Genomic DNA, 12,742 nt, shown 5'->3' on the forward strand with positions numbered 1-12,742 from the left:
AAATGATAAACATTTTCTCAATATGTAGTTGCGTTCATCCTCAGCAGCATTGAACAGCCCCAATCCAACAGGCAATCTGTATGGGGTCTCAGGATTCTCTCACCTCTTCATACTAAAGCCATCTTTTGAGTTTTGCTCTTTTATTCATTTTAAGATGGAATTACTGTGATTTACCTCTGAAAGGAAACTCTGAGGCCGTTCCTACTGCCACATCATGGCCAAATCTTGCAATAAACTGAACCCTTATGACTCTGGAAGAATTCACTCTCAGCAGCTGCAGATTACTTCATGTATTGATCCTCAGGATCAGGTTGATGTCATCACTGTTTCTGAACCCCAAAATGTGTCTTATGACGCATGTGAAAGTTGCTAAAATCCTTGAGGCAATTTTCCAGGACCAGATCATCAGCTGGTTTAAAGTGACATCAATGGAATAACGCCAATTTACCCCAACTAGATTTGGCTTCCAAAGTGGTGCCTGAAGCAGAATTTCTTGTTGGCATTCTGTTGATGCCAGTCTTTGCAAGCAACAATTATTATCTGTGTGAAATTAATCTAGGTTGCCAAAAAAACCCCTTATGCTAAATTTGATACTAATGAACAATGTTGACAAAAAGAGGTCATGTATGAAATTTGAGACTAATGAACTAAGGTGGCATGGAAATGAGCATCTGGAGAGTAAAGTAAAGGCTCTAATAGAGTTAAGCCAACCCATCCATTCTGTTGAGATTTTTATGTTTCTGTCTCCTTATATTGTAAAGTAAATTTCCACCCCAAGAAATGTCCTGATCTATATTTTAATGAGCCTCTCCACGTGACATACATTTTTTGTTTCATTACTATTAGTGAATGACAAGTGAAGGATATTCATTTTAACTTGAAAATGTCAGGTATGCACTTTAAGAGATATATTTTTCCAGTTTTTAATGAGGTGGTGTTTCTTTTTGAAAGAAATACCCATCTCTGATGTGGGTACTATGCAGGTGACAACTGATATTTAATAAGTGATGGTTCTTGTATTAGTCGTAGTTCACTAAAGAAAATGTCTCGGATTGCTTTTGAAAAACTCTTAGCGTCACTAGCCCAAAGGCAAGATGTGACCTTTTTATTACATAATGAGAATCATTTATTATCTTACAATGTATCTTAAAGTCACAGACAAAATGCCACTTTGATAATTGCTTTCAATTAGCTTTGAGCATAGCATACATTCATAAAATGTCTTCTCTAATTTAGACTTGAATTAGAGAAAATTGCAGACATAATCTACTTTAAGGTTGTCTCATTTAAGGTGATTCGTAGTTTTATATCAAAGAAATCAAAACGGGTGGCTTTAGAGCAGTCTTACAAAATGTTTTAAATAGGCTTTTCAATATTTGAATCTATTCTATTAACAATTAATTAACAAATTAGTATGCTAGTTCATCTTTTTTGACCTTTTTTGTGTATTAACTTTTGACTTTCGTTCATAATGGTTGTTTTTAAATTAAGCAATGTCCTGTGTTGAAAGAGAGGTACAGCTTGATTAGGTGTATAAATAAAGCATACAAAGACATAGCTTACATCTTAATAATAGGCAACAGCTTGGTCTGTCAGCATGTATGTCCTTTCCAACTTTTAAATTCTTATTCGTCTTGCAGATATGTAAAATATGAACAGCAAGCAATAAATCCCACACTCAAAAAGTAATATCACATACTGGCATGTATTTTATTGCATATGATTTTTAATATTGATTGTGTGTATAATTTAGAGTATTTGTGGAAACAGTGATTACATATAGATTGGTTTACTACATATGTAACATCATTCATAAAAAATACAGGTATTTTCTTGATTAAATGAAGAAGATTTGGAAGTCACATGTAAAGATAACTCGGGCATCTCAGATACTTGGAATTGAACTAGTTCAAGGGATAACTCTGTTTTTCTTCTTTCTTCCCTCAGATAAAAATTACTCACAAGAACCAAGCCCCCATGTTGATGGGACCTCCTCCAAAAACTGGTCTTTTCTCTTCTATCATCAAAAGAACAAGGAACCACAGCAAGGAATAAGCCTATGTAGTTTAGTTTTTAGAAAACCAATTAGCTTTGTTGGGCTTTGGAATATTTATGCTGGAAATCTTTCAAGAGTTTTAGAATATCTTCTACTTGCAAAATCATGGATTTTGATTTAACAGTTTCTGTAACTCAGCTAATGTAAAACTATGCTACTAGAAAAAAATATTGTCACAGTTTTGTAGGCATTTTGCATGATGAAAGCAGATGTTTACATAAAGTGATACAGCATATTTTTTGTTGCATGCGTTACCATTTACTAATCTATGGGATAATTCTGCCGTGGAGTATGGGAAGAGAATGCCATGGGTAATTTGATTTTTCTGCCTTTTCCATTTCAGCATTTTCTACTGCAATGATCATATGCCATAGGTTCATAGTACCTCTTGAATCAGACATCTTCACATCAATAGCCAATTAGACCTGTTTCAGAGAAAAGTTTATTACAGGTCTCATTAACCTGTGCTTTTAGTTTATGATTTCTTTCTACCCTGAGAATATTTTTATTCAGCTAAGCATTAAAATCTTATATCTTATTATAACTGATAACTCCAATGTATGTGGGTAACTGTACCTGCTGAAAATGCCTAACAATATGTGCAGTATTCAGATGATCATGATTACTCTTGTGTAAGTTTTTGTAAGATTGGAAGTCAATGCAAGTTTGAGCAAAAACTATAAGGCTAAGGAAATCATGCTAAGAGTGAAGATAATAATACTTGCAAAACTAGCTATCAGTGTTGTTTGTTGAAACACTAGAATTATTTTAATGAGCAATACATCTCTGTAACATGGCAAACTTTAAATCATTCTGCATATTGACCGATAGCATAGTGTGTATGCACACAAATAACCAAAGCTCATGCCTAATAAAGTGCATTTCCCACCAAAGATTTAGTGAAGGATGCTTCAGAGAAATGGGTTAATACATAATTAATCAAGCGCACTGGAGTAGACTCATTTCTGAAAATTTACAGTTCTTTTCATTACGTTGGCAATGTCCAGACAAATGTTGGGGTAGGAAAATACATTGAATAAATTGTAAGTAAATATTCGCTTTTCATTTGTTTCATAAGTTGATAGACAGAGACACATATTCTAAATATTGAGACATAGACACATACTCCAAATTTTGGAAAATTAAACATATCTATTTTTGTTGTCATTGTTATTTATAAATTTATGCCATACAAAATTTACTCATCCCCTAAATTAATCTCTTAAGGAAAGAATAAGCCGTTAGCTATTCCCCTTTTACAGTCTGCTGTCTAGAATCAAAACATTTCTTGTCATAAATTTTGGGGAGGCAGTTGCTCAGGTTTTTACTTTCTTAGCCCTTTGAGAGACTTCCTAACAGCTTAGAAATCATAATACAGGGATTTGTCTGAGGTTTGCACAGCACTGTCTAATGTTGAAGGGAAGTCCAAGAATGGCAACTTTTTTCAGTCTTGCATATAAACAGTCTCAATCAAAACTTTTTGTGCAGTCTTAACATTGTTCTTTGTTCAGAGTGAGCTGCTTCTCAGCTCTGCATGTCTTAAGTTCTCAGAGATTTCATCAAAAAACAAACAAGGAAACAACAAAACTGCTTGAAATGCACGATTTCCCATTTTTATCTAGACTTTAAAATGTTAATGATTTATTAAATCTATTTTTCTATTGATTCATTCATCCATTAAGAAAATAGTACTTCATCATTCTGTGGTGCACGGTACTGTGCATGTATTTAAAGAAAGTTACTTTCATTTTTTCATCAGTATAAGAATTCAACAGAGTCCTAATTTATATAATAGATACTGAAATAAAAATTAGTATATAGTTGGTAAGGATTATGTCTTTGAAATATACAGTCTGTGTTCTGTAAACATTAGGAGGTAAATACCAATTAATGTTATGTTCAGCATTAGGTAGAATAATATGAGGGCAATTATTTGCTAAAATTAAGATCTTGTAATTCCCCATTCTTGCGTCCAGTGGTGCTGACAATTACAGTTACCACGGGAGCAAACTATTATTTTTTCTGTGTATTGCAAACACACAAACACCGAGAAGCATTTGATGCACTTCTTAACTGCAAACATACATGAATACAGGGCAAAGGATATTTGCAAAAAGAAGGAACTTGCTGACATAATATTACATAAAGTGTACATTGGTTTTATGAATTATGGTTATAGGTGATAAATATTTTCACATAACTTAACATAGGATTTTCTACCAATGCTCTCAACTTTTTGTGGCAAAAATGTGTTTAACAATAATATATAATGTGCTCTCTATGATTATCTCATGAACATTGTAACTCTGAAAACAAATAAAATTATACATAAGCTATTATTTAATAATGTATGCAATTTTAAATGTGCCAGTCTCTGATAGAAAATTGTTCACAACACACTTTTCCATATGAAGAGGAATAGATGCATTCATGTAATCACAATTACATACGATTCTGACCACACTTATAAAAGGTAAATCAGATCTGTTGGTCGGTACATATCAAATTCTCACTGTAGCAAAATATAATGGAGCAGCCATTTTACTATATTGGCACTTATCATAGCAGTGACAGTCTGTCTTTCTATTAATCTTGTTTGGTTGTTTTTTTTATCATGGCCTCTAATAATTTAAAACCGTGGCCACGTTGGAAGTATTGATGATGAGGAGAAAATCTCAGAGTACGTAAAACATAGTGTGAAAGGAAAATGCTTGATTGAATGAAAGAGAATTTCAGAGGGGGGGCCTTTTTATTTCACTTTAGTATGCACAGAATTAACATAATGAAATTATATGTGTGAAGTGAAACAAAGAATATATCTTCATACAGCTGAAATAGATGCACTCTTCTTCTATTGACTGAAGAGTAGTAGCTGTAAACCTACCAGTGTTTACACTGAAGCATTCTTTAAGGCCTCATTAATGACATTTGTGATATAAATGGAAATTATAAATACGTTGGAATTATATCTGGCACTGGATTTGCAAATTTTTCATCTCCCTGCTAGAGCGTTACAGCTGGGCAATGTGCTAAGGAAAGAACACGACGTCTCAGGAAGAAACCTTAGCTTCTGAAATTGGTTAGCTTCACTCTCACTTCGCCTGAGTCCCCGTTAAAAGGAGGTGGAAGCAGAATTTGCTGCAGAGGCAAATACAGAATTACTGTTTCCAGTACCTGCAAGATATTTGTATGTATATCACCGTGATTATTTAAAGCTAGGGGGTTAGGCCTCGTGATTTAGGCTTATTGGTGCGTGTACGTGTGCGTGCATGCTAGATCAGGTAACATGCTGATAATGTTTAGGACTTTGATGAGCTAGGAAGCACCTTGCATTAGTTTCTGAAGCAGTAGTAGATGTTCTATAACATTTCCTCACTCTTATCAACTCTGTAATGTTACGTGTAAATTGCAACAATGATTACCTAATTATACCAAAATTATTTAATGCAAATAAAGTCAGAGTTCAATGTGTTCCAAAATACCAGTGTAAGAAGTAATACAGTCAAAGAATGTGCGGGTTTGATATAATTATTGTAAGAAAGGGAGAAAATGACTTCTTTCTTTTTTAATCTATAGATTAATATTTGTTTGTTGAGACTGCAGCTATTCAGTGATTATTAGTGGTTTAGGGTACTAGTGTTTAGGGTACTAGTGCTAGTCTGTAATATACTGCCTTCATCCCTAACTGGCTTCTGGGGCTTGTAATTCTGAGGTGCGTCATAGCGAGACCAAAGCTTTCTGGGAAGCAATCACTTCAGAGAAATGTTGTCCCTCGCCTCTCTGGAAGAATGACTAGAGAGAATGTCTACAAAACCAGGGGGAAATAAAATCAGGAATAATTATCTCTGGACAAGGAAGCAGGAGAAGATCAGAGAATTCTGCTAAGGAATGACAAAACAGATGCTCAAAGTGATGTATGAAAGGGGTGGGTTGCTCCAAGGCAGCCCATGGTGGTGTGGGGCCAGGGAGGCCAGATGAAGGCACTCAGGGCTAATGAGCAGTGCTGCGCCAAGGAAGTGGATTAATTAGATGAATCTAGAGACCCCTTCCATTTAGGGCTGCAGGAGTTGGGCAGTGTTTCCTTCCTTTATGGGGAGAAAGTTTGATTGGAGTTAGGCCCAAGAGAATGAGGAACAACTGAGCCCTTTGTATGAAGGGAGAAGAACTTGTGAGTAAAGGAGAGAACTGAAGGATGGTCAAAGGAAGGTAAAGGACTTGTTAGGCCTTTGTTTATTTCTGAATGCTTTTGTACCTTGAAAAAAAAGAAGACATTTGCCCTTGTAGCTAAATAGCAGTTTTGCCAACTGCTAAGCAGTTAGCAGGAAAAGAGATAAATACATTTAGAAGGCTGAGGTGGGCCTGAGAAGCACTGCTCAATGTTTTATGCAAGAGCGGTGAAGAACGTGTCAGCCTCTTGTCAGATAATTGCTGCTTGTCTCTAGCTCCGTCAGGTCTGAAAGCATTTTGTTTTCCCTCCCTTGTCCATAAGGAAGGAAACTTCTTGTGGTCCTGCTGAGGTGAGTAAAAGCCTTACTGTAGCCCTGGTGGGAAAATAAATAAAACATAGGCAAGATCTGGAAGCTGAATCTGTTAATGAGATATAAAGTAATAGGTTAAGTTTGGTGGTGTGGGAGGCTCTGAGGGTGTGCTGTGCAGCCATGACTGATGGTACAAACTCTCTTCAGGTCAAGGTTTGTTGGTGTCTGCCCAGCAAAACTCCGTGCCTTGGGGAGACTCCTGGCTTTTATACCCCATTTGATCTCAGACTATGGATTTTCAGTTCATTTTGAAATAAGGAGGTTTGACCTTTCCTGTTCTGATTTGTGTGTCTGTGGCATGGATACTGATGGAGTTTTCTCATTATCAGGTTTGCTTAATTTTATAAGTACAGCTGAAGTAGAGAAACTTCTCTATGACCATTGACTGCCATTATGTGATACTGCCCGACAGCATGAAACTATAAATAAGAGATGACGCGTTCTAGGCATCTAGAATCTGGGCATGGTGGTATTTCAAAGGATGCTTTTTTCCTTTCTGATTCATGATTCAAAGAGACTACCTGAGAAGCATCTCAGGGCTCTCTTTAAATATGACTCATAGGAAAAGTAAGTGATAATCATCACGCTTCATTATTTATAGAAAGGTGGTAGCTGTGTTGATGGTAAAACCACAGTTTCATAGCAAGGTGCCCATTTCTAATAAACGTGGGAAATTATTTGCTGGGTCTAACTGAGTGAGAAGCAAAGTTTTTGAGTTTTCAGGTTGACTTCTAGTCTAAGGTTGATAATGACTGAAAATAGTCAGCTGCTGATTGGCCTATTTGAAATAAACTTTTGTTTGGTGTTGTTTTGTTTGATTGGTTTTCCTTACCTAGGGTTAAATTCACGTATTGTGAAGGAACATAGCAATTTGCATTTAAAAAGTAACTGTTCTGGGCAGGGAAGTGAATGCCTTTTACTCTTTTGGTAAAACTCCTACTTACGAGCCATGTTCTGCCTGCCAACATGAAAATACAAGTTGTCAAGCTTCATCCGTGTCAGTCTACTTATATTAAGTCCAAAAAAAGAACACGTAATAACAATTCTTCTTTAAACTATTTGTATCTGCAGAAAGATAACGGTGATTTTTATATCCCTCAGTGAGGCAATTGGACTTGGCAAAATGAGCATCAGCACTGTACTTTCTGCCCAGCCATGAGGTTGGCTGTTCAAGTGTTTTTGACTGTGACGGCTTGTTGTTTTGATGGGTTTTTTTAGTCAATATGAGTGAGTTGCAAACTTCTATTTTTACCCCAGAGTTTTAAGAACTTGAACTTTAATTTAGGCACATATTTTGTATGTTCATGGTGTACACATAAGTAAGCAACCAAGCAAATGCAGGAAGATCTATTCTACTCAACCTGAACTTTACTTCCATATGTTTAAATTCAGTCCTGCTACTGAAGGAAACGCCAACAACTCATTGATTTTTAGGTAGCTTGGGAGGACTTTAGGGAAAAATGGGCTTGTTGTGTTCTCCTAAGTAATATGACCTTGTTAAAACAATATATATATATAGATTAATGAATTTTCACATCATTTACATCAACCACTGTTTTCTGTGGCTATTCTGAACAGTGATTTTTAAAAAAAACCAACCAAACAAAAAACCCCAACAGTTTAATCTATCTGTTAATGGCTCAATATAATTACTTCATGAGAATTTTTGAAAGATTTGGTCCAACCGTCTATTCTACAAAGTCAAGTCTTGCATTGAGATGCAAATTAAGGCCTTCATAATTTGTCACTAGCTCTGGTCAAAAATTCTTCAGCCTCTCTTTCAGCAAACCATACAAAACTGTGGGGAGGAACCGATGTTCCCTGACCAATCTATTTTTCACTGGATTTACATTTCAGAGCAAAATTACCTCTTCAAATGTCAAAATATTTTGTGCTTGAACATCAAATGGAAATGTAAGGTTTTAATTTGACTCATTCGTTAATTCTGTTTCATTAAAGTAGTGATTAATATTGTAGTATAGCTGACTTTTGACTTTAAAAAGCAAAAAGTGAATGACACGATGCTTTTATTTTATTTCAATCTGAACATGATTATCGTATCTCCTTTAGGAGAATTTTAAATTGTTTAGTAGTTGTTCAAGATCCTGAAATAAAACTTTTGAACTTTGCACTGCTGTAATTGTCACCAGACTAAAAGGCTGCATGTCAAATTCTAGTCTTTATGTAACATCTCTGCATTTTTATGATTCCAATAGCTGCACGCTTCCTGCGAGTTATCTTCAAGGAGCTGATTTTTGATTCATAGTTCCTCCTGTTTCAGATTAATTTGTCAGTACAGGTCTAGCTTGTTGCTGAAGAAAAACAGAGATAACAGAATAATGTTAAAAAAAATTATTTCAGGTAGCCCAAAAGCTTACCAAATATTTTGACAGTTGTCTCAAAAAGCAGAAGTGGACACTGGCTTTCAATAAAAATAGAGTGGGCAGACAGTTAAAGAAGGGAAATACCATTATTAAGGTATTATAATTATTATTATAAAGTAAGTGAATAAGAAGAATATGTAAGACTAGGTATTGTAAAATAAACTATTGGCAAGACAGATATAATGCTTGTAAGTGTTTCTTCTAAGGTACTGAATGCACTGTAACTCAATTGACAATAATCATTCAATCACATTGATAAGGCATTTGTGCACCACTGTAATTCACAAAATCCTGTGGTCCTTAACACGTCTCTCAGTCTTTTGGGTGAATTATCAGCTAATGCTGTGTGATAGCTAATCTGTGAACACTTTTCACCACAGTTACCTAAAACATGTATGCCGTCTGAAGTTTTGCTGTTCCTCTTTTGGCCGCTGTACCTTTATGACTAAATAACGTTAGAATGTCTTACCCAATTGATATCATGTTAAAATCCTTGCTGTGACAATCATCAGTCTTATTTTTATGGTCTTGGGACAAGAGGTGAGAGTGGACTCACATGAGGTTAATGGGGCTTTAAGAAAATGTTTCCTTCGGCACAAGATAAGGTTCTCTTGTTCTGATGGGAGTTCTGTCACTTTATCAGATATAACGGCTTTCTCTGCCAAAGACTTGAGATATTAGTCTGTGTGAAATGATTTATAGTTTTTCCTTGGCTTGCATGCTGAATCCTGGAAAAAAAAAAAAAAATCTTGTGGCAGATGCCAATTGTTCCCTGTTGGTCTGCATGTAGAAATATGTACTACCACAAGAGCTAGTCAAAGCATTCAAATACAACCCGAACAGTTGTGTTGACAACTGAGAGCGGAGCAGAATAGCTGGGGTCAAACTCGCAGAAGCAGTAGTTGAAACAAACTGTTAGAAGTTCAGGGAAGAGTTAAACTTCCTTTACTTGTTTCTAAAGTGACATCTGTCTAAAAATGTAAGAGGACAAGAAGGTAATAAATACGTCTGTAACTTACCACTGATAACGCTCATTTGTCTGAGCAATATTTATGCTATTTTCTTATCTCAAATATAGCACAAATGGTAATTTTTAACTATTTCTACTGTGTGCTTCCTCCACCAAACACATTGCAATAGCATAACGTATAAAAGCAGATTTTAACAAGTGCAATAAAATAATGTTTTAAGGAACCTGACATACCTTCTGGTCCGACACCACAGGACAGCAAAGGGATTTTCAGGAAAAATCACATAATGCCATTTCCATCTCTTCTCAGGAAAGTCTGCAAAAGAGGGAAGTTCTGGCCAAATTACAACCTCATTTATTCTTCCATTCTAGCTTGTTGATAAATGAATTTGGAGAGTTGCTATGATATGAACGTCATCAGAATATGCAGCCACAACTGTGTAAGGGAGTATTGAGAATATTTTGCCAGATCTGGTTCTCCTTTACATACAGAATGTCTTCTGCAAATTTTCCTTGCTTAAAACAGCCTACTTGGAAGGTACAGAAACACACAGAGGTAGTCGCTATTTGCTTAATTACTAGGCTCCTTTAAGGTGTTAAAACACTTTTTAATTTTTTTTAGCACGGCTCTGCAATGACTACTGTGAATGTTTTTGGCTTTTTTTTTTTTTTTGAATGATCAATACTGAAGAATGACTTGTATGATGGCAGCATGCAATATAGATAATCTGTGTATCATGCTGCTTCTTCGACACCAATGTGGATCCCCTTGAGAGCAGTTAAAGTCCTAATGTAGAATGTGACACTAAGTCACAGCTTTGGACATTATGACTGAAATATAACCTTGTTTGAGACAATGTTAAAGTGAAGTAGGAATGTGGAAGTGAAATCCCACCTCCACTGAAATCATTGGTTTGCCATTGCAGTCACAGGGCCAAGGTTTTATCCCTGCTGTCTTGTGGTAGGGCTTAGAACGTCTTTCCTGCCTCAAGTAAAACGTCTGCAAAGAAGTCCGGGAAAGAGATTGAGGTGTTTTGTGCACTCACATGTCTGTAAAAGCCTACTGAATGCTTGCACCTGCAAAGTTTCCCCACTTTCTCCTGCGTCCTTAGCAATCTTGTATTTCTGTTTCCAAAAGCCTTGGCTTCAACGTGCTGTATTGGAATATGTTTTCACCTACGTGGTTCTATTGGATGAAGGGTAGGTATTATGCTGAGAAATGTAAATTTGAAATTTCTCAAATTAAGGAAGAAATCAAAGACTTCAACGTTTCAGCAAATGCTGTAACTGCTATAACCAATGCTGTGAGTGAGTCCCGCTCAGTTAAGGACCTGTCCTTAAGTTCTACCTTCTGAATCTCAAAGGCATGAGAATGCTGAAGCTTCAACTAGGTGGAGTTCGCACATAGTGTTTTATTTTGCATTTGCCAATTCACATGTAAATTTTATGGTTTCTATGTGTAAATGTCCCTCTCCTCTCACTATTCAGAGCCTTAAAAATCTACCCTTAGTGCTTTGAATCACCTTGCTGGGGTAACCTAACACCAAACTTGAATATGAATAAATAGTTGCTTTGAACCTAACTCTTGGGACTTGTGTGTTCAACAGAATATTGACTCGGTATCCAATTCTGTACTGTTGCCTTAAGAGGCCCTGACACAGTGCTGCAAAAACCACATCTATGTACAGCATAACACAACCCACTCCTAATTATTTCTGCCTAGAGTAGCTGCTGCTGTTGGATTTCTTGTCTTTTATGCTTAAAACAGCAGTGACGCAGTAGTGAGTCAGGCCTTTGCCAGTGCTTAAATACCCAGTGCTAGGTGCTATATAAAAACATTAAAAAAAAAAAAAAAAAAAAAAAAAGGCAAGCATGTGTGCAAACCTTGATTAGCATGTGAAATGTCAGAGGTATGCAAATTGTGTACAGAGCGTACATATTCAATCTCTTACATTTACATACAGCTTTTTGTTTGCAGTATCCTTTAATGTCTGTATACTCGGACTGCTGTTTTGTCATTTCTGGCAGCTATTGTGCTCCTTCGAGCTTGTGCTGTCCTAACATATAAAGCCGAGCTCATAGCTTATTGTTTCAGTGTTATTAGATTGTTAATTTAGAGTTAGTGTAAAGCAAAATAGTAAAACATAACAACAAAACATATTTTGTGGCATTTTTTTCTCCACAACTATCATCTGAGGAAGAACAGTGGTTGCTTGCCAAGATACAAAAAAAAAAAAAAAACCAAACACACCCCAACTTCCTAAAAACTACTAGTCATTCCTTAGAAAAATGTTGCACTTCTTTTAAGGTTAACTCATTGCTCTAATCCAGTGGTAAAGGAGAACTGAGAATACTTATTTAAAGTAACCATTTTACTTGTCATGTTGCCATACTGAATGTAGAAAAGGTACAAGATTCTTGGCCTCATTTCTTTGCCTTCCATCACCGTTTAGTTTCATTCCGCTATCCCCATGCATGTCATTAGGCTACTTAGTATTTCTTCGACTTCTGGCTCATCGTTGTTGTATCTTTACTTTCAGTCATAAAATAACTGATTGCATTCTCCTCAATCTTTGAAGTTTTTGTTCGTTTTTCTATCACTTTGTTTTCCCTCTGCTAGTTTGCTTCCTTTGCTTTGTTCATACACTTCTAATTAAAGTACTTGTTATTTTGATCTCAGTCACAGCCCTTGTAAATTTTCTTTCCTCCTCAGATCCATTCAGAGTTCACCTCTAAAGGATTCCTGGTCTGTCAGTTTTTTCTGTTTTGGTTTTTTTGGTTTTTTTTTGTTTTG

At 36.0% G+C, this 12,742-nt stretch overlaps 1 protein-coding gene across 3 annotated transcripts in view; it reads left to right on the top strand.

Annotated features, from left to right (window-relative positions):
* DGKB (diacylglycerol kinase beta) overlaps nucleotides 1–6,491 on the top strand; it is a 364,246-nt gene extending 357,755 nt beyond the window's left edge. For all 3 annotated transcript variants that reach the window (XM_054192842.1, XM_054192841.1, XM_054192843.1), the window contains one exon: nucleotides 1,948–6,491. In XM_054192842.1, coding sequence (XP_054048817.1) covers nucleotides 1,948–2,055 — 108 coding nt within the window. In that variant the 3' untranslated portion in view covers nucleotides 2,056–6,491. The remainder of the gene's footprint in view (nucleotides 1–1,947) is intronic.
* Nucleotides 6,492–12,742: the final 6,251 nt, after the last annotated feature.

The sequence above is a fragment of the Rissa tridactyla genome, chromosome 2, assembly GCF_028500815.1.
Source record: "Rissa tridactyla isolate bRisTri1 chromosome 2, bRisTri1.patW.cur.20221130, whole genome shotgun sequence".
NCBI lineage: Eukaryota > Metazoa > Chordata > Aves > Charadriiformes > Laridae > Rissa > Rissa tridactyla.